The 21,550-nt window shown below is 44.5% G+C and overlaps 1 protein-coding gene across 1 annotated transcript in view; it reads left to right on the forward strand.

Annotated features, from left to right (window-relative positions):
* The window catches only part of LOC130519948 (NLR family CARD domain-containing protein 3-like), a 37,682-nt gene extending 16,936 nt beyond the window's left edge, over positions 1-20,746 (forward strand). Inside the window, exons 6-13 of the mRNA XM_057023553.1 lie at positions 8,743-8,910; positions 10,539-10,642; positions 11,194-13,051; positions 13,974-14,150; positions 14,261-14,434; positions 16,262-16,435; positions 17,822-17,995; positions 18,527-20,746. Of these exons, the coding sequence (XP_056879533.1) occupies positions 8,743-8,910; positions 10,539-10,642; positions 11,194-13,051; positions 13,974-14,150; positions 14,261-14,434; positions 16,262-16,435; positions 17,822-17,995; positions 18,527-18,608 (2,911 nt within the window). The 3' untranslated portion in view covers positions 18,609-20,746. The remainder of the gene's footprint in view (positions 1-8,742; positions 8,911-10,538; positions 10,643-11,193; positions 13,052-13,973; positions 14,151-14,260; positions 14,435-16,261; positions 16,436-17,821; positions 17,996-18,526) is intronic.
* The last annotated feature ends 804 nt before the right edge of the window (positions 20,747-21,550 follow it).

Raw genomic sequence — 21,550 nt, forward strand, 5'->3', positions numbered from 1 at the left:
TTTTTTCCAGAACTTCATCTTTTTCCAGAACCATCTACAGAAGTTTTTTTTCTCCTGCTTCTTTGATACCTGAAGCTGCAGAAAAGAGAGATTGTGTTTTAGATTTCACCGAACATCATCTGAAATCTTCTGGAAGAGGAACAAAGGTAAAAGCATCTCACCTCAAGTTGGAGGATTGCTTCAGAGAGCCTCTGGATCTCCTCTTTGGTCTTCGCCTCCTCATGTTCCCTCAAACGTCGGCTCTCCTGGATCTTGTGCTCCAGCTCTTCCTTCATCTGGACCCATGTCTGAGCTGTGCTCTCCCACTGCTGATAAACATCAGCCAGCATCTTGTTAAAGTTCTGTTCTTCAGCCAACAGCTGCTGCTTCATTGACTCTTCTTTTTCATGATCTTCTCATTATATTTGTGTTGCTCTTCGTCCAGCAGTTTCTTGAACGTGAACATCTATAACTAAATAAATTGTTTAAATTCAACTTAGAGTTGCAATCACAGGACTTCAAATCTATTCAATAATACTGAATGTCACTTTGTTGCCATATTTTCTTTACGTATTATCCCCTCAGTATCGTGCAGTCTTGCTACTACAGAGTAACCCAGTTGGTTAACAGATCACCAAGCATAAAAGAACAGCAGGTAAACATTTATTTCAAAACTGTGTCTATAACCATTTTTTACATCTTCACTGCTTGCTAAAATTAAAGTCACATGAGCAATCACATTATTCATTTGTGCAATTATAAATTCCTCAGTGAAAAACCTGGAACATTGGACAGTGTAATCACATGGTACAAGAACAGCTGCCTGTAACAATATAAAGTCCTTATATATAAAGTATATAAGCTCCACCTGCAGCACTGAAACTTATGTATTTAACAATGCCTATAAAGCAACCATGTGACTGTTTATTCTTATTGTTTATTCTTTTTGTCGGAGACGGGTTTGTGCCAATGCCAGAGGGACTTCAGGGTCTCAGCTTTGGACTTGGCTCCACACCTGGAACCACCGCCACTGAGATCAAGTGCGCCACTAACTCAGAAATTGACAAAGGTCACACTTTGTATAAAACATGAAGGGTTTTATGTCTTCTCAGAGTGCTCCCCTCCCTGATCTTGCCAACAGTCGACCCCCCCCCCCCACGGTGGTCCCTGTGCTGAAACCACTATTTTCTTTCCCCCAATGTGGATTAGTCACGATGTCAAATTTGAATTTAGTCTCTTTTACGTCTTTTGAGAGTCATCCAGCTGCCACACCTATGGAGCTGACAGACTTTTACATATTTACTTGGATGAGTGCTAATTCTGTTCTGTGATTGTCTTCTCAGACCCCCCTAACCCCTCTAACCCTAACCCCCCGTCCCCCACCGCTATTGCTCATGTACAAAAGGTCAACCGCAACAATCCACACACCGTCCTCTGGCCTTGGGCTACTCTATTACGTTGAAGCATATTTGAGAAATACCCAAAACACGAGGACATGTTTTTATCTTTTAAAACTAAAATCCTTGTTAAAAAAAACCAACACACTTTTCTCCTTTTCCAGATTTATGCTCGTCTTGCCATTCCAGACAAGCGGTCCAGGACGGCGGCTCTTCACACGCCCACAGACTCTTCTGTGACAACAGTAAGCTTTTTCCTCTGGAAACATGTTCCCCAGGGTCACACGCGCCCCCTTAGATGCCCCCCCCCCCCCCCCCCCCGGCATCGCACGCCGACTCCAGCGACCATAGTCAAGTGCATTCCGGGGGCCACAGTGGCCGACGTAGGAGCCAATCTAAAGCTCCTGGCGAGAAGTAAACGTAAATTTGGTAAAGTTATTATTCATGTCGGAGCCAACAACACCCGGCTTCGTCAGTCGGAGGTCACCAAAATTACCGTATTTTCCGGACTATAAGCCGCACCTGTATATAAGCCGCATCCGCTCAATTTTAAAAAAAATAAATAAAAAAAAGATATACAAGCCGCACCGGGTTATGAGCCGCAGATATTTATGTTGAAAAATTAGATATTTACTGCATGTACAGAACGATTTTGAACTGTAAATGTACATGTAAGTACCTGAACAGATTCTTTCCTAACAGTGCCTTTTAACATGGCAGCAACTTTGTTGATTAAAACGGAACAGAACCAAGAGAAAATAACCAGTATTTCTCTTCATTTCTCCTGTGTTTGAAATCACAAGTCACTTTCATCCTCTTGGCTGAAACCCATGAAGTCGTCTTCTTCAGTGTCGGAGTTGAACAACCCCAGAAGCGCTTCGTCACATCTGTCTCCATCAGTCTCGCTCTCCGTATCATCCTCCGGTGAAGTTGGCTCTGAAGGTGCGCCGCTCTCTTCGCGTAGCAGTCCAGCCTTTCGGAACCCGTTGGTGATCGTGGATTCACAGCACTCTACGCTGTTAGGATCCACTGACAGACATCAGAAAAGGATGCTTTTCGCATGTGGCCGGTTTTTGGGAATGATTTCTCACCACTTGTCATCCAAGTCTCCCACTCAACCCGGAGTGCAGCTTTAAATGCCCGATTCACACAGATGTCAAGTGGCTGCAAATACTTTGTTGCACCTCCAGGAATCACAGCTGGAATAGAGTTTGTTTTTGTGATCGCTGCTTCCACAGAATCTGTGATGTGGGCCCTCATGCTATCCAAAACAAGCGGTGCTTTTTTCCGGTGAAAAACTCCTCCTGCGCGCTTGCTGTAGCACTCCGTTAACCATTCCTTCATCAGGCCTTCCATCATCCCCCCTTTGGTGTTAACTTTGACCACTATGCCACTAAAAATCCCCAGTGGTGGAAGTTGTTGTCCAGATGCCATGCATGCCCGAACGCAGGTGAAGTGCGTTCTCTCGTGGCCTGTTGTTTTCAACAACACGGATGATGCGCCTGTCTTGTTAACAGTCCTGGTCAGAGGCAGAGCAAACGTCAAAGGTGCTTCGTCCATATTTATTATGTCGTCTGGTCTGATGGAGTGTTCTTGGATCTTTGTTTCAACGAATTTGTGGAAGTTTTTAATTTTTTCCTGATAGTCAGGGGGGAGTTCCTGACAGAGAGTGGTCCGTGTCCTGATGGACAGGTTTTTACGTTTCATAAATCTGAAACACCATGACGGCCCCGCTTTGAAATCTTCAATATTCATTTCGCAGGCGATTGTTTTGGCTTTAAGTCGGATCTGTAGAGTGGATACACCTCGGCCACCTGCTCGCTGTGTGTTCACCCAGTCCTCCAGGACATTTTCAAGTTCAGCCCACCTGCTTTTATGTCCCCTGAAAGCTTTTTTCGACTTTGGGCATTGCATTAGCTCCTCCCGCTGCCGCCTCCAACGTCTCACCATACATTCATTAACGCTAAGCTTGCGTGCAGCAGCGCGGATTCCTTCCTGGCTAGCTAGATCAGTGGCCTTCAACTTAAAACCTGCATCATACAAACTTCTTCGTGTGGGTTCCATGATGAAGGGGCGAGGATTTGAAAACAATTAACAGTTGGTAATTTGTCGTCCGTGTTCTATCTGCTAAAGAAAAAGTAGCGTTTTCTTCTTTGCATTTGTGGCAGGGCGTGGCCTGCCCTCCGAACAGGTGTCCTATGGAGGTAGTGCCTTAATTGGTGGGTGGGGAGAAAAGGTTTATATAAGGCACTGCCTCCAGCTGATCTTAGTTGTTTTTCCCACTTCGACGGTACGGCGGGGTTGCGGCTTATCTGGGCGGTTCGACCAATAAACTGTTTCACAGCGCGAGCATGCTGTTTGGCAGCGCCAAGAAGGTTGGTGCTTCCTCCCGCCATCCTTCCACCTAGAGCGTTTTGCCGTGAGGGCACGCGCGCTAGTTTACCCTGGGCAGTTGACTGCCAGCTGGCGTCGGTGGGTCGCGTTGCCCCAGCGGGGACCCTTCACGGAGTGGTGGCGCCACCAAACAGTCGGCACGGACGACCTCGCGTACTGGACCCACTGCTGCTTTGGCTCCGTCCCGTTTTCGGGACTCTCTCTCCTGTTCGCTCTCGCGCTCTCTCTCTCTCTCGCCCCCCTTCGCTCGAGGGACGGCGCTGAGACGTAGTGGTGCCGCCGAGGCGACCACGGAGCTATTGCTCTCAATTTTTAGACTCTTAACAGTGTTTTAATTGTTCTCTTTTCTTTGTGGACAGGTGCTGCGGGCCACGGCGGGGACCCAACCCCTGGTGGAGGGCGTTTTACCACACCTTTCGTGTGTAGTTTTGTTTGTAGTAGCACGGGTGTTTTTAGTTTGTTTATTTCCCCTAATTGAGTTTCACCTGCCGGTGGGGCCCCAGCCCTGTCCACCCCCTTTTGTTTGATTTTTGTACAGCCGAGCTATTTCGGTGTTGAGTTGTGTTTAATAAAATTGTACTGCCTAACCCTCAATCCTGTCTCTGCCTCTGGAACCGAACCGTATCTGCGCGTGCCTGTTTCCGGTTAATTCCTGGGGTGAAATTCCCCAGGTGGCGTTGTCATCCACCGTTCCACCGCTCTGCACCCCGCCACACATTGATTTTTCTTAGTTTTGATTCTAGTTCCGATTAGAGCGCCCCTAGCGGTGGAAGAAAAATCCATAAATAAGCCGCACCATAGAATAAGCCGCAGTGTTTAAAGTTTAGGAAAAAAGTAGCGGCTTATAGTCCGGAAAATACGGTAACTTGGAGTCGGTGTGCAACTACGCAAAAACGATGTGCGACTCCGGAGCACTCTCTGGTCCCCTCCCCAATCTGGCCAGCGATGAGATGTTTAGCCGCATGTCGTCGCTCCGTCGCTGGCTGTCACGGTGGTGCCCTGAAAACCAGGTGGCCTTTGTAGACAGTTGGAGCACTTTTTGGGGAAAACCTGGTCTGATTAGGAGAGACGGTGTCCATCCCACTATCATAGAGGGCCATAAAACAGCTATTCTGCAAGCTCCGAAACCAGACTACAAAGCAAATGATGTCCTTTTTAGGACTAATTATTGTTGCACCTGGGGGCCAAATTATGCTGAAATTACAGCACCGTTGCAAAGACTGATGTATGATAACTTAAAAATGACTTCTCCACTAAATTGGACTGAAAATGCAGAAACGGCCTTCTGTGACATGAAGCAAGCCTTGGTGTGGAGCACAGCTTTAGCTTTGCCAGATTACAGCAAACCTTTGGTTCAGATGGTTGATGGCACAGGACATTTGATGACCTCAGTCTGAGCTCAACAGTGGAGCTAAAATGAAGCCAATAGCATATTTCTCCTCTAAACTTGACTCTGTAGCACAGGGGTCACCAACCTTTCTGAGACGGAGAGCTACTTCCTGGGTACTGAATCATGTGAAGGGCTACCAGTTTGATACACACTTCTGAAATAGCCAATTTGCTCAATTTACCTTTAACTAAATGTCATTATTAATAGTTAATGATATTCATCTCTGCAAAGACACTGATCATGTTAATGATTTCTCACAATCAATATCAACAATGATTTAACAAGATCGGGAACAGATGAATATCAATATGCAACACTTTATTTCTATATTTTGTCTTAGTGCAAGTGTTTTTCAAATTGAAATAAATGTTCAAACCATTTTAAAATTATCACTTCTCCAACAGTCCTAGGAAATCACAATGTCCCATTTTTACCAGCCACTGACATTTTTTAACAAATCATGAATTACTTTGCACCACGTTTGTACAAATAATAAATCACGTAAAATACAAAATAAACTTTCAGATTTTAAAATAAACCTGATTACGTTTTGAACTTCACACTTAAGTCTGCAGATTTTTTCACATGAACATTTTAACATAAACAATTGTTACATTTTACAAACACATTTAACAAATTCTGAAGGAGACACCAAATCTGGTGTCCGTTTCTTTGTCCGTTGGGGGAAGCCTGGCGTTGCTGCGGTTACCAGTGTGTTGTCCTCTGGTGGGGAACTTGACAGTGCAGCTCTGAGTGAGTCTGGCAGATGTGCATCAGGGAGGCGTCTTCTGTGTTGGTTCTTGATGAAGTTCCTGTCAGAAAAGGCTGATTCACAAAGAGAGGTCGAACCAAAAAGGCTTGCAACCTCCATAGCTGCTGTACATACACCACTGTACTTTTCTGTGTCAACAAGGCACCAAAAGTTTGGTGCAGCCTGAGAGGCTTTGAGCTGCAGCTCATTTCACAATGTTCCAATTTCAGTTTGCATCTGTGCAGCATCCAGGCTGAAGGTTGCACTGAACTGCTGAGCAATGCCTGATATGTCCACGTTCATGGAAGGGTTAGAAATGAAGGACACACATGGCTCAAGCTGATCCAGGTCCCAAAACCTGTTCTCAAACTCTTGCCTAAGTCTTTTTATGAGCTGAGAGCACTTTTCTGTGCTTTAGTCCAAAGCCTCACATGCAGAAGCGTTGTCTCTCAGCACCATCTGCACAGAGGGGAAGTGCAGCACCTTTTGTCTGTAAATGCACAGAGAAAATGTTCATCTTGGCTTTAGATGCATTTACAGCACTGATCCTCTCAGCAACAGTCTCACCTTTGCCTTGCAGCTCCCAGTTCAAACTGTTCCGTTTCCCAGTAATGTCCGTTAAAAATGCAAGGTCCAGTGTCCAGCCAGTGTCCTCCAGCAGCGCGGCGTCTTCCCCTCTGGACTGCATGAACTCTTTTATTTCACTCAAAAGGGACAAAAAAGGAAGCAAAATCCGTCCCATGCTGAGCCATCGGATTCTGTGTGTAGGAGCAGGTCACCATATTCAGTTGGCAGCTCCACTGGGGACACTGGGGAACAATTTGAAAATATCCTGTTGAAATTATTCTAAATTATTCTGATTAAAAATAAAATTGGCACGCTGATTCCAAAATTACAGTCATTCCCCCCCAGCCCGTCAAGTTTTGAAAGCTTCTCCTCCAGATCAGCAAATTTCCCCTAATGAGCTGGAGTCAGACTGGCCAGCTGATGACAACTGGATCAGCTCCGTTGGTGCCGTCACCATTAAGAGGTGTGTGCAGCCCCCAAAAGGTCAGTACTGTCAATATCCTATAGGGGACACTTTGAACCAGAGGGGATCCTATAGATCAAAAAGTTGACCCAGTTTGATTCCGCAGCCAAAAACGAACATCTGTCAGACGAACTCCAGTTGTTTCCCAGTATTTCAGTTAAAACGTGGACCAAATTGTTCTGAAGAGAGGCGCCTGTGCTGGATATGACGCGATCCAACCACGAACACGTGACGTGTAGAGGAAGAAGAAGCGAAAGTGAAAGTTCTCAACTTCGGGCTCCATCTTGAGTGACTGAGCCCTGATGGAAAACCTCTAATATTCAGGTAGCATTTGGTTCTTTCACTGCTGTCGTCTCGAATCAATGTTCCGCGAGATGCGGCTTAATAAGCTGCGTGTTCGCAATGAGCGTGCGCGTGTTTCGGACGCACATTGCGGCTGGTCGACGGGAATGTTGTGACGGATGATCAAACTTTGTAGCGTGTTTCCTCTAACTGCGTTTTCCGCTAACCCTGAGCCAACATTTTAGAGGTTGAGGAAGCACATTTTAATACTCACAATAAGTCGACAATATTATTTGCAGGTAGTGGAAAAATCCACGGAAAGAGGGACACAAACGCGACAGTTTTAGCCTCCTCTCTTTGTCCCTCCACCAGGGGGACAATCAATCCTTTATTTAAAAAAGGAGAGTATGTAAAGAGGGAGAGATCAAGGCATTCCATTTTATTGTTTTAACAACTGGTTCTTTGTGGAATATGAATTTGTTATTATGGATTTATGAAATGTGTTCTGTTTTGAATGAAGCAGTCAAGAAAACGAAAGGAAACCTAAACCCATGGTGTTTTCATATTTTGGTCCTGTACATGTGGTCAGATAAGATTAGTCTGAGCAGAATTGGGTGTTTTTTGCCCTTTGCTGTGTGTCATCTATTCTATTCAGCATGTTGGGTTGCTTGACTTCTGTTGGGTCGTGGCAACTTGATCATCACTTCTGAGATATTGACACACCTTTTTCCTGAGGCTGGCTCCAATGCTGCCAACACACCTGGCCATGGATATGGTGGGACTTCTGTGATGAGTGGGGTCAGAGGTGGTGGACAAGCTCTGCTCCAAAACAAGCTTGCTAGATATGTTTGGGATCTCCTCCGCCACAACCACCAGCTGCAACTAGTAGCTGTGCACGCCATGCAGAGTTTTGACCTCTAGGTCAGGCTACAAATGTTTTTTCCAGCACCATCATGTGTTCGTGAGAAACATGATGCGCCTGATCAAAAAAGCTGCTTGTAATCTGACAGACGAGCCATGATGAGATGTCAAGGTGCGTTGTTGAAAATGAAGATCCTCTTCTTGGAATCCTGTCTGAGATGACAGAAGATGATGCTGCATTTGACCCACTTTGATGATGTGATGACGTATTTCTGTTTAGTTTTGAATGCATTCTCATCTTATTTGTTGAATTTAATGTTGAGAACTGACATCTTGAAAGAATTTAGGTTTTCTTGTAAACCATAACCAGATAAAAAATGATTTAATTTGTATTTGTGTGCGTCCGTCTAATGCCACCGCACCTTTTGAAACACCCAGGAGAAACATTTTTTCCACAACTATTTTATATTTAACATGGTGTAAACTTTTAAGATGTCCCAAAACTTTTTCCCAATATATATGTGGCCTGTATGATGTACAGGGTGACATCATATAATAGATTTGGATGTGAATGAGCCGACAATACGTCATTGGACAGACCTCTGCTTGTCTTCATGCTGAGAATCATGTTCTTTAATCTTCTTTTCTGTGTCAGCAGACTGTTCCTGCTTAACCATTTAGACTCACATTTAAAAATGAGCGAATGTGTGATGGAAGAGGAAGAGAGAGCAGAGTCCACAGTGTCCAGCTGTGTGTCCATGAAGAGCGACTGGTCCAAAGACCAACCTTTAAACTTCGGTATTGGACCTCAAGGCTCACCTTTAAAGTAAGGTTTTCTGAACCACATAACTCTGCCTTAGAACATTTCACAACCACACAAAACATCATTTTGTAGGTATTAGCCTCCACTATCATGAAAAATGAAATTCATCAGGTCTTTAAAATGAAACGGTGCACAGTCCTTTCACCATGTTGGCCTGTGGAAAAACAGTGTTGTCGGCCCGATGGACCAGCGTCCCCGTCGTTGCCGGACCACCGTTGGCCACCAGTTGGGTTTTGGGATCAAAGTGGGGGCGTTTCCTGTATCCGGTTCTCCTCACGGATCCATGACTACAACATGTTGCTGCAAGTGCAGAGACGTTTGCTCTGGAAAGAACTTTAGAGCACATTCAGTGCTGCAGGATGAGGGGCTGGAAAAGGTGCCAGTTCTTTTCTCACTGCAGGGAACAGTTAAAAAAAGCAGCTTAAACTCTGAAAACATGAAAATGATACAGAGACATCATTGATTTATTGATTCAGTTGTTATCCAGAATGGATTAGAAATGTTCCTGTTTGATAAAAATGCAGTGAATTGGGATTATTGAACTACAACCTCTACAGATTATTTACCTTCATCACAGTCTCATCACTATTTCTGATGTTTCCTCAGGATGGACGAGGACAGAGCAGAGTCCACAGTGCCCAGCAGGGTGTCCCTGAAGAGTGACCAGTCCAAATATGGGTAATAAACTTCAGAAGTTCAGAGGAAATGTAAGAAAACTGAAGCGTGATGATGTGTTTGTGTGGCACCCTTTAAACTTTGGTATCAGACCTCAAGGCTCACCTTTAAAGTAAGGTTTTCTGAACCACATAACTCTGCCTTAGAACATTTCACAACCATAAAAAACATCATTTTGTAGGTATTAGCCTCCACTATCGTGAAAAATGAATTCATCAGGTCCTTAAAATGAAACGGTGCACCAACATGTCAGGCGTTCGCTCCCATTAACTCCCATGTTAATTTTAGTGTGGTAAATCTTTTAAAACTAAAAATTGCTTCTTTTTTTAACTGGTCATTTCTCCTACATGGGTTAACATCATCTCACTAAAATTCCTAGGCATATATTTTAAAGTTTCCCAACAATATCCATCATTGCAGAGTGCTCCAGCTCTCCATTTAGATACGGATGGGTAAGACATGGCAGGTCTGTGCAGCTTGTTCTGCCACACTGTTCCACCACATGTCATGAAAATTCATTAAAAAGTCTATTTATAAGGCTCCTGGTTCTAATAAACCCATAGACAACAATATCAGTCATTTCTAAATGGTTGAAATAAGCTTTTGAATACGCGTGACCTCTGTGCTATTTAATGATCAGTTTCAGAGACCAGACGACTGTATTTGGAGCATAAATGGAGAACTTTTGTTCTATTCTATGAGTTTATATTCCTGATTTGGCACTTTTATTTTTAACATAAATTCACAATGAGGAAAAGCCACTAAACACTTAGATCAAATACACTTTTCTCCAACTAAACGAGCTTGTTAGAACGTAAATAACTTTATATTTTTTGCTCAGTGTTCATTCAATCTTCAACTGTCAGAGCAAACTGAAAGTAGAAGTGAACGCAGCCTTTCTTAGGCGTTGCTAACGCCCAGTAGACATGTATAACCACTATTCCCATTTTTGACAGCTATCAGAAACGGTCTGCTTCCATTGGAGATTCCTCCTGTCCCGAGGGTGAAAAGAAACGGAGAACTGAACTGCAGACCGCCGACCTGAACAACAGCGTCTCACGTAAGCTCGTACATTTGTATTTATAAGATACTTTTGGGTCGGAATAAAGGAACAACTTGTGTATTTACAATGTGCAAGAGAAGATCCAGAGAGCACTTGTTTGGTTCCACTGGAACCCCTGGACCCTCTTCAGACCTTCCTAAATGCTTAGACAGTATTTAGCAACATTTAGTCATTTAGTTCTGGAAAGTGTTAAAGAGTTGAAGGCAGGTGACCTTTACAGGACAATGGGTCTGCTGAGTATGATGTGTTTGGAGAAGGTTTGATGTGTTTTTCTAAATATCATCCAGCTTTTACCAGCTGTTTAGTCCAAGCAAACTCTTGGAAGACATGGAAATGGTTGTTATAGACTAAATTACATTGAAACCCAATGAAATAAAAGAATAGGTGTACATAAGAAGACATAACATTTAAAAGTGACAGTGAGATGGGTCATTACCCGACTGTTGCTTCTATCATTCAAACATGACAGAATATTTTCCAGTTGAGGACATCTGTGTTACTGCTGTAGATGACAATTGTAAAAGGATTTAAAAGATTGTTTGTTTTAGAGGGTGGTGAACTGCAGGAGGTGATAGAAGGTCATAAGATCAGTCTGAAGAGAAGATGTGAACATGTGACTGAAGGAACTCATGAAGCAGGAAGTGGAACCCTGCTGAACAAGATCTACACTGAGCTCTACATCACTGAGGGACAAAGTGAGGAGGTGGACACACAACATGAGGTGAGACAGCTTGAGAGAACCTCCAAGAAGAACATCCAGGACACTCCAATCAAGTGCCAGGACCTCTTCAAAGTCTTATCTGAGCAACAGAGACACATCAGAGTGGTTCTGACCAACGGTGTCGCCGGCGTTGGAAAAACCTTCTCAGTGCAGAAGTTCAGTCTGGACTGGGCAGAAGGTTTGGAGAACCAAGACATCAGTCTGGTGCTTCCGCTCTCATGCAGGGAGCTGAACTTGATCAGAGATGAGCAGCACAGTCTTCTCTCACTGCTTCATGTTTTCCATCCAACATTACAGAAGATCAGAGCAGAAGATCTGACTGTCTGGAAACTTCTGTTCATCTTTGATGGCCTGGATGAAAGCAGATTTTCACTGGGTTTCAACAAGCATCAGCTCATCTCTGATGTCACACAAGAATCGTCCGTTGACGTGCTCCTGGTGAACCTCATCCAGGGGAACCTGCTTCCCTCAGCTCTCATCTGGATCACCTCCAGACCTGCAGCAGCCTATCAGATTCCTCCCTCGTGTGTTGACAGGATCACAGAAGTACGAGGCTTCACTGACTCCCAGAAGGAGGAGTACTTCAGGAGGAGGTTCAGTGATGAAGATCTGTCCAAGAGAATCATCTCACACATCAAGGCCTCCAGGAGCCTTCACATCATGTGTCTGATCCCAGTTTTCTGCTGGATCACTGCTATAGTTCTGGAGGACATGATGACCAGAGACCAGAGAGGAGAGCTGCCCAAAACCCTGACTGACCTCTACTCACACTTCCTGAGGGTTCAGATAAAGAGGAAGAAGCAGAAGTATGGAGGAAAGCAGAGACCAGGGAAACTGACTGAGGCTGATAAAGAACTCCTTCTGAAGTTGGGTCGGCTGGCGTTTGAACATCTGGAGAAAGGAAACATCATGTTCTACTCAGAAGACCTGGAGCGATGTGGACTGGACGTCTCCGAGGTGTCGGTGTACTCAGGAGTTTGTACAGAGATCTTCAAGAGAGAGAGTGTGATCTTCCAGAAATCAGTCTACTGCTTTGTTCATCTGAGCGTTCAGGAGTTTCTGGCTGCCGTCTACATGTTCCACCATTACACCAGGAAAGACATAGCGGTTATAAGTCAGTTCCTAAAATATCCTGAACCAAAGGACTTTTCCAATTTTGCTGGGTTGTCTAAGAACGATCCAACCCATTTCTTGATGACTTGCTCAGGAGAGCACGAATGGAATTTTGATGGCTTCCTCAGGAGAGCACTAATGAAATCTCTCAAAAGTAAAAATGGCCACCTGGACTTGTTTGTTCGCTTCCTTCATGGTCTCTCTCTGGAGTCCAATCAGAGGATCTTGGGTGGACTGTTGGATCAGACGGACAGCCACCCAGAAACCATCCAGAAGGTCCTCAACAACCTGAAGGAGGTGAACAGTGATGAAATCTCCCCAGACAGAAGCATCAACATCTTCCACTGTCTGATGGAGATGAAGGATCAGTCAGTCCATCAGGAGATCCAAGAGTTCCTGAAGTCAGAGAAGAAATCAGAGAGGATACTGTCAGAGATCCACTGTTCAGCTCTGGCCTACCTGCTGCAGATGTCAGAGGAGGTTCTGGATGAGCTGGACCTGCAGCAGTACAAAACCTCAGAGGAGGGACGACGTCGCCTGATTCCAGCTGTGAGGAACTGCAGGAAGGTCGAGTAAGTAAAGATTTCTGGGGCCGGACATCGGCGTTTAAATCAAGCGAGTGGATCATGTCAGGTAGCAATACCCCCTCCAGTGGTCATTCCTTCAATTCTTTATCTCCATTGCAGCGTCCATAAATTAAAAACAACAATTCATCCAGAAATGTTCAACACTGGCTGGATATAAGTTCAAAGGTCAATCCAGACAAACCAACATAAGGCAGGAATAATAGGAGCCACAAGTTAACTGACTATCATGAAATTACTGTCATGTCATTAAATAACTTTTTTTTTTTGTTTACATCATATTCTAACGACAGAAAAACACATTTTAACTAATGACATGTGACTATTTTGCTTCATTTGTTCAACGTAAAAACAGCCGGCCTCGTTGGTTTAAATGGGTGTTTTAGGTCTTTGTGGTGGTTCCGTTTGGAGCCTTTATGTGACCCACAAAGTTGTTTGAGCCTTTCCACACCCGTTAGGTGGCAACTTCATCACTAGCAACAAAAGGTGCAGTGAAAATGATTTGAAGGGAAACAGGCAGATAGAACAGAAGCTGAGGGCAATCGATGCAACCAGAGACTCTGATGTCATCGATCGGATCGCTGAATTAAGACTTGATGCACCATCGTACAAATTGGATGAAATGCAAAATATCCAAAGAGCCGATAGACAGATAAAAAGATGCACGTTTCTTTAAACCATTTGCTATAATCATTTTAAATATTGAGTAATTATGAGCTGTTCTAAAATAAGACAAATGTTGAGAATAATTCAGTTGCATTTCAGATCTGATGGTCGTTCAAACTGTTGCTCTACGGTGTTGAATTTAGCTTTTCCAGGAAATGAGCTACATTTGTGTTGAGGTAGATTCTCAGATGAGTTGATTAGAAATTCCAAAGTTGACTCACTATTTTTGTTTCATACACAACAGACTGGCTGATAGTTTTCTTTCAACGAGTCATTGGGAAGTTGTGGCCTCAGCAATGACGTCAAACCCTTCTCATCTACGGGAGCTGAGCTTAAGCAAGAACCAAAGCCTGACAGATGCTGGAGTAAAGTTACTGTCTTCTGCAATGATGCATCCAAACTGCAGACTGGAGACGCTCAGGTCAGGAGGCCTCTGTTGGTCTTTTCTAAATTTCTTTACATTTTCTGCTTTTCTCTTCATTTTCAGATTTAGAAATGTGTTTTTATTTGCCCCATTTATTCCTTTTCCAGGCTGTGGCGCTGCAGGTTATCAGAGATCAGCTGTGACTCTCTGGCCTCGGCGCTGAGGTCCAATCCCTCCCATCTGAGGGTTCTGGACCTGAGTGGGAACCAGCTGAAGGATCCAGCAGTGAAGCTGCTCTGTGGTGCTCTCCAGGATCCTCTCTGTAAGCTGGAGACTCTCAGGTCAGTCAGAGATGATCCAGTACTTTCCCAGGTGTAACTAGTTAGACAATAAATGTTTCCATGTTTGATCTTTGTTATAAACGTAGTGTTACAGTTCTCAGAAAAAAGACCACACAGGACAGATTTGCAGTATTAAATTGGTTGTGGAAATCTGTCCCATGTGAGGATGGTCATCAATGACTAGAAAGGAAGTATCAGTTGTAGATTTGTCTTGTTTTATTTTAGGCTGGCCACAAAACCGCCCAAACATTCAGACCAATCAAAATGGTTCTTCCTGTCTTTTAAAGATCAGAAGGAAAACTAGAAACCCCAAAAAGAAAGCTGCTGCAGTGTGCCATGCCCCTTCTCTACTGAGAAAAGCCATCCCAAAAAAGAGAAAAGCCCAAGTGTGAAGTGAGCACCCTGTTAAACCTTGGTACCGAAAGCCTGCAGTCATTCTCATCTGAGGTGGCTTCATTCCAGCCAGAAGCCCAAACCTGCCTCCCTCTTAAAGGGGCAGCAGGTCAGTCCAACCACAGAAACCTTCATGAAGATCTGAAGCTTTCAGCATCCACAATTGTTGCACCTCACTTCCATTGGAGTCCAAATCAGAAGTCAACAAGTTGATTCTACACCGATTCTACACAATGCAACCATTTTAAAAAGGTTTCCATCCATAAGTTTTCACACATTTTAGATAAATCTGTTTGTTCATCGCCTCCTTCGGTTGTAATGGTCATTAAAGAAAATGAACTTATTGGAGTTTTTCTCCTCACAAATATGACTTTCTATGAACGATGCAATAAATGCAGCTTGCAATCTAAGACAATATGGAAGTATGTGTATATAATAGTAGTGGAAGTAGCTCATAAAATAATACATTTGCTCTTCTCATCGAATCTTTCTATGTTATTAAAGAAAAACCTGCTCTTAGTCAACAACATCTAAGACATCAGCCAAAAATCCTAATTTTATATAATCTAATATAAAACAGTAGAGAAGACTCTTTCTGCAGAGACACTGGTGGCAGGAATGCAGAAGTATCACCTGCTCAACTTGGAAGGTGGAGCAGAAACCACCAGCTGAGAAGGTCCTCAGCCAGAGGAAGTGGTGGAGAACCATGAAACTTGCTAAGCTCCACCTCAGCTCCAGAGACGGGCTGAGCTGGAGCTGTGGCACCAGGTATCGCCCAGAAGAGCCTCCAACAAACAAGCTCTTCTCTTGGGAGGAGAGGGCTTTGAATCTCAGCTCAGTGTGCTTGTCTCTAGTAGGTGGCAGCTGCACCTTTTCCTGAGGTCCTTGTTGATGCCCTGAGGGGAATTGATGCTCCTGCAATGTTTTCTGGCAGCATTGAGCTTGCAGTGGGGCAATCAAACACACTGTGGGGTGGCTCTCTTTCCTTCTCTCATCTGGAGAACAAGTGACACCAGCTGCCAATCATTGTTGGAGAAATGTGCAGTCAGGGGAACGATGCGTCCAGACTATAGCCACCCTTCCAGCATCCAGCAGTGTCTAAAACCTTTGATTTGGTTTCACCAGAGAGTGTAGGGATTGCAGGGTCGCTGCAGCATCGCCCACAAGCTATCAGGAGTGGGTCGCTTTGTCCCAACTCCTGACAAGAGTTGAGTGCTATTGAGAAATGTGGTTTCACAAACTTGGAAGGTATTTTGACCCACACACACTTTACATACGCTGGAGATCTTGTCCAACCGCCCTGAAAGAACCCAAAATAGGAACATAGGGCAGATAAGCCGGTGCAGGACCAGAGGTTTGTTGCTTGTAAGCTGTGTTTTGCTCTGGTACATGTTGATTTTTATTTGTCTTCTCTCAAAATAATTGTTATTTTAGACTATGGGACTGCAGGTTATCAGAGACCAGCTGTGATTCTGTGGCCTCAGCTCTGAAGTCCAACCTCTCCCATCTGAGGGTTCTGGACCTGAGCGACAACAAGTTGCAGGATTCAGGAGTGAAGCAGCTCTGTTCTGGACTGGAGAGTCCAAACTGTAAACTGGAGAGGCTCAGGTCAGTCTTCATTTTTCTACCTATATACCAGCTGCTAAGATGGTGAAGTGAGGCTGTTCTCAACACTGCTGTGATGCACCACATTAAAAAAATCCTTGTAATATCGTGAATTCAGGTCTGAACCAACTAAGAACTAACGTAGGTTTAGTACTGACGCAGATAACATGCAGACCTGCACCGTATAACCTCATCCTGCATTTTTCAGATTGAGTGACTGCAGTTTATCAGAGATCAGCTGTGGCTCTCTGGCCTCGGCGCTGAGGTCCAATCCCTCCCATCTCAGAGAACTGGACCTGAGTGGAACCAGCTGAAGGATTCAGAAGTGAAGCTGCTCTGTGGTTTTCTCCAGGATCCTCTCTGTAAGCTGGAGACTCTCAGGTCAGCTTTCTTTTATCTTCGACATAACAACTAAACAATGAAAGGCTTCAAGATAAACTCCATTGACTTTTGGAGAAGAGAAGTTTAGTATGAATTGAAATGAGCCATTGAAAGTCAATTTTATAGATACTTTTTAACTATGTTGTTGCTGTAATATCCCAGTTTATCAGTGGGGGGCCAGAGCTCTCCTGACTCCAAGGGCCCTGATTAAATAATGAAATAAAATGAAATAATGATTTTGAGCAAGTGTAACATGACTTTTCCTCCAATAAGAGATCATTTCTTGCCATGATTCCTTATTCAGACTGAGTGGCTGCATCTTATCAGAGACCAGCTGTGGCTCTCTGGCCTCGGCGCTGAGGTCCAATCCCTCCCATCTCAGAGAACTGGACCTGAGTCAGAACCAGCTGCAGGGTTCAAGAGTGAAGCTGCTCTGTGGTTTTCTCCAGGATCCAAACTGCCGACTGGAAACTCTGGGGTAAACACCATTCTCAAAAATGTCCATTATTCCATCCGAGGGTCCTCACACTTTCTGAGTGTGTGTGTTGTGCCCAGTTCCTTCAGGAGGGAGGGCCACACGGGGACCACTTATTCATGATAAATTGATTTAAGGACAATGAAAAAGCCGACAGATGGTAACCAAAATTAGACAAAACTAGGTGAGGGTGCCTGGTAGACACCAGCCAAGGAGGAGGGAGATGGTGAGGGAGACAGGAAGTCATCTAAGACAGGTTGTGCCTTTAAAGATGAGCCACAGGTGAGATGGATCTCCATGATGAGATGGGAGGGAAGAGGTGGGAGAACCTGGGAAGAGTGAGGGCCAGAACAATATATATTCTCCTCTGGAACAGTGCAAACCTGAGAGGTTGGAATTGTGGTAATTACATATTACTATCATTTTTTAACCTGTAACTAAATTAAATATTTACAGATCATGCCTTTGATTAACCTTTCAAATGAATACTGGTTTCACTTATAACCTTATAAAAGTTTCCCTTCTGTATTTAGATTAAGGTGCTGCAGTTTATCAGAGATCAGCTGTGGCTCTCTGGCCTCGGCGCTGAGGTCCAATCCCTCCCATCTCAGAGAACTGGACCTGAGTGAGAACCAGCTGCAGGATTCAGGAGTGAAGCTGCTCTGTGGTTTTCTCCAGGATCCAAACTGCCGACTGGAAACTCTGAGGTAAACACCATTCTCAAAAATGTCCATTATTCCATCCGAGGGTCCTCACACTTTCTGAGTGTGTGTGTTGTGCCCAGTTCCTTCAGGAGGGAGGGCCACACGGGGACCACTTATTCATGATAAATTGATTTAAGGACAATGAAAAAGCCGACAGATGGGAACCAAAATTAGACAAAACTAGGTGAGGGTGCCTGGTAGACACCAGCCAACGAGGAGGGAGATGGTGAGGGAGACAGGAAGTCATCTAAGACAGGTTGTGCCTTTAAAGATGAGCCACAGGTGAGATGGATCTCCATGATGAGATGGGAGGGAAAGAGGTGGGAGAACCTGGGAAGAGTGAGGGCCAGAACAATATAGATTCTCCTTTGGAACAGTGCAAACCTGAGAGGTTGGAATTGTGGTAATTACATATTACTATCATTTTTTAACCTGGAACTAAATTAAATATTTACAGATCATGCCTTTGATTAACCTTTCAGATTAATACTGGTTTCACTTATAACCTTATAAAAGTTTCCCTTCTTTATTTAGATTAAGGGACTGGTGGTTATCAGAGATCAGCTGTGGCTCTCTGGCCTCGGCGCTGAGGTCCAATCCCTCCCATCTCAGATAACTGGACCTGAGGTGGAACCAGCTGCAGGATCCAGGAGTGAAGCTGCTGTCTGCTCTCGTAGAGAATCCATACTATGGGCTGGAGACATTGAGACATGGCTGGTTGTAGCCAGTCAACTCCCGCTCATCTGCTGCATCACTCACTGACCACTGGTGAAGAGCATCTGTGGAAACATCTGCCGTCTACTCCCTCCATAGATGAAAAATTCAGTTTTTAAAAAGCGCTGGTGGACTTTCAGGAGATCAGTCGATGGTCGACAAAGCAGAAGCAGCTTCGCCTTGAAGTTAAATTAGTTCCTGGTATCACACAATGCATCTTTATAAAGTTCTAAATGGCTCCTCGGCCACTCTTAAAAGCATGAAAACCTTCTCTTAATTGTCTCTTCAAATGTCTGTATTATACGTTACGATTTTACATCATGCCTTCAGAATCTTTAGGGTTTAGTATTTACTGTCTCTGTGACATGGAGCATTGGAATATTTCAGCTGCAGCCAGCAAAAACCCATCAGAATGACGGCTATCGGTGGGAACCGCAGGTCATTTGACTTTAGTCAGTCTGTTCAATGTTATAGGATTTATTGCAATCTAATAAAAACTATGAATAAATGTGGGAAATAGTAAATAAAAGAAGCAAAATGACCAAATAAAACTCCCATGAATACTGTAAATTTAAAGATGTCAAGAATGGAATATCAGCTTAAATTTAATCAAACATAAAGTGAAAAGGCCTCCTTTAAGTTTACTGCAAAAATAAACACTAAATCAAGAGCGACACGCGCCAAAAACGTCTCATTCTCTCTTCTGTCTCCACTCATTCTTTTATATTCTCTTAAGATAATGGGGACGGGGTCGTGTGATAACAAAACAACCTAATTGGGGACTATATTTTTGTTGCAAGAACTTTGGCGCTTCAGAAGTTTCTATGTTGGCTTCCACAGATTGTGCATCCACTAGAAACTCAGTGTTTTACTCTCTTTTGAAGACGTTTCACCTTCTATCCAGACGGCTTCTTCAGTTCTGAAGGCCACCGCAGTATCAGGGGCCCCGTCCAGGTTGGAGAAGATTTAAGACTTAAGTGCGCCATGTGTTGGTGAAATTACGGTACCTCCGCTAAAAGCCAATCAGATTGCGTGAATTCCCAATTATTCTGATTAGAGCAACTCTCTCCCAAGTAGAACGTTCATGAGTATGACATTTAAAATGACAATATTTACTTAAAATTGCAGCACAGACCAGTTCTTTGCTCCGACTGGGCCGTTAGTACTGACGGCACAACTGTCCAGTCAGCTGTTGAGTGTCGGGTACTGAATTCACTCTTGACCAGGTAGGACATAATAAACACAGTGACGTGGGGAGGGGAGGCAGGTGAGGCAGTGCCTCATCTGACCAAAAAAGAAAGTGTACAAAAATAAAGATTAATATTTTCCACTGATATGTGTTAAAATGCATTTGGAGTATGACTACACATTTCTGCCATGTTATTAAGTAAAAATTGTTTTCCCGATCAAATCCAGGGCAGAAACCCCGGGTGAGGCAGGGGTGAATTGTGCCTCACGTCTGACTGCACGATCCAATACAAACTGGGTTGCATGACGTGTGCCATATTGCTAATATGAACTTTACAGAAATAGTTATACACCATGACTTTCTGCAGTCTGTCATGTCTGTTGGGGTCCAGGGTGGTGTCTGTTTTTTTCCTCCAGGGGGCGTAGGGGAGCTTCATTGCCTACAGCTGGCACTGTAGGCAGGTGCACCTGTGGGCGATTGCCACCTGGCTGCCTACTTAAGGAGGGAGCGCCTGCCCATCGGGGCTGGAGTGTTTTGTTGTCTCTGTTGCTGTCCTGTTTTTTTCCCGGCACGCTCGAGGACTCCATGCCGTTCTGCTGGACCGGTGAGCGGTCCTGGGTTCTCTACAGTCCCGGAGGACTGCTTTTGTTTCGAGGACTCACCTGGGCTCCCCGCAGTCGTGGAGGACTGTTCCTGTTCCTGGGTTCTCAGCAGTCCCGGAGGACTGCTTCTGGTTTGAGGACTCTCCGTTGGACCCCATGAAGTGCGGATCCTACTCCTGAGCTACCCGCAGTCCAGGACTGTTTGTCTTTGTGTTGCCCCCCGAAATAAAACTCATTTGGACCTTCTTACCACCGCGCTCTGGTCTGCTCTCAGGTCCTCTCTAAAATCCATATGGTAACAATGGGCCCGATTCACCAATATGTTCTTACGAATCTTCTTAGATTCTTTCTTAAGTTGTCCTTAAGAAGTTTTTTAAGAAAACCCTACGTCAGATTCATCAACGCGTTCGTAAGCCCCAGAATTGTTCGCAGCTGTGTTCTTAGATTGATGAATGCCATCTGTTCGTAAGTTGAAAGCGCGTGCCAGGTGAGTCTAATTAACATTCGATTAGCATAAGTCACCGCCCACTAATGCCCATAAAAGGAACTGCAGCAGGACCCTGTAGACGGAGCAAAAAGCAGCCAAATGCCCAAAGCGAAATGCCCAAAGCTTGCCTCTCCACGCCTGATTTCTGACGCCGTGTTGAACAATCAAGAAAGGATGGCTAACACGCTTGATAAAATTGCCTCAACCCTAATGACTATAGCCAACACGCTTAAAGAAATCAACGACAATGTAAAAAAATAAGAATGTAAAAAAGCTGTGCTCGGATTGTGACAATAATGCATTTTATTCACAAACGGGCAATTAATCGCGCTCGAACGTGAACCGCGTGCCTGCAGTCTGGCCCCATCATTGCGTCAGGACGCACATCCTCACGGGGTTGTGGCTCTGTGTCCAAACACATCCAGCGCCCCTTTAACATGCCGATGGTGCGTTCGATGGTGGAGCGACTGCGCGCATGCATCTGATTGAATAAAACTCCTGTGGAGTCTGAGGGTTGGTCAGTGGTGTCAACAACCAGGGAGCCAGGGCATATCCTCGATCCCCTA

This window comes from Takifugu flavidus, unplaced genomic scaffold, assembly GCF_003711565.1.
Source record: "Takifugu flavidus isolate HTHZ2018 unplaced genomic scaffold, ASM371156v2 ctg256, whole genome shotgun sequence".
Classification (NCBI taxonomy): domain Eukaryota; kingdom Metazoa; phylum Chordata; class Actinopteri; order Tetraodontiformes; family Tetraodontidae; genus Takifugu; species Takifugu flavidus.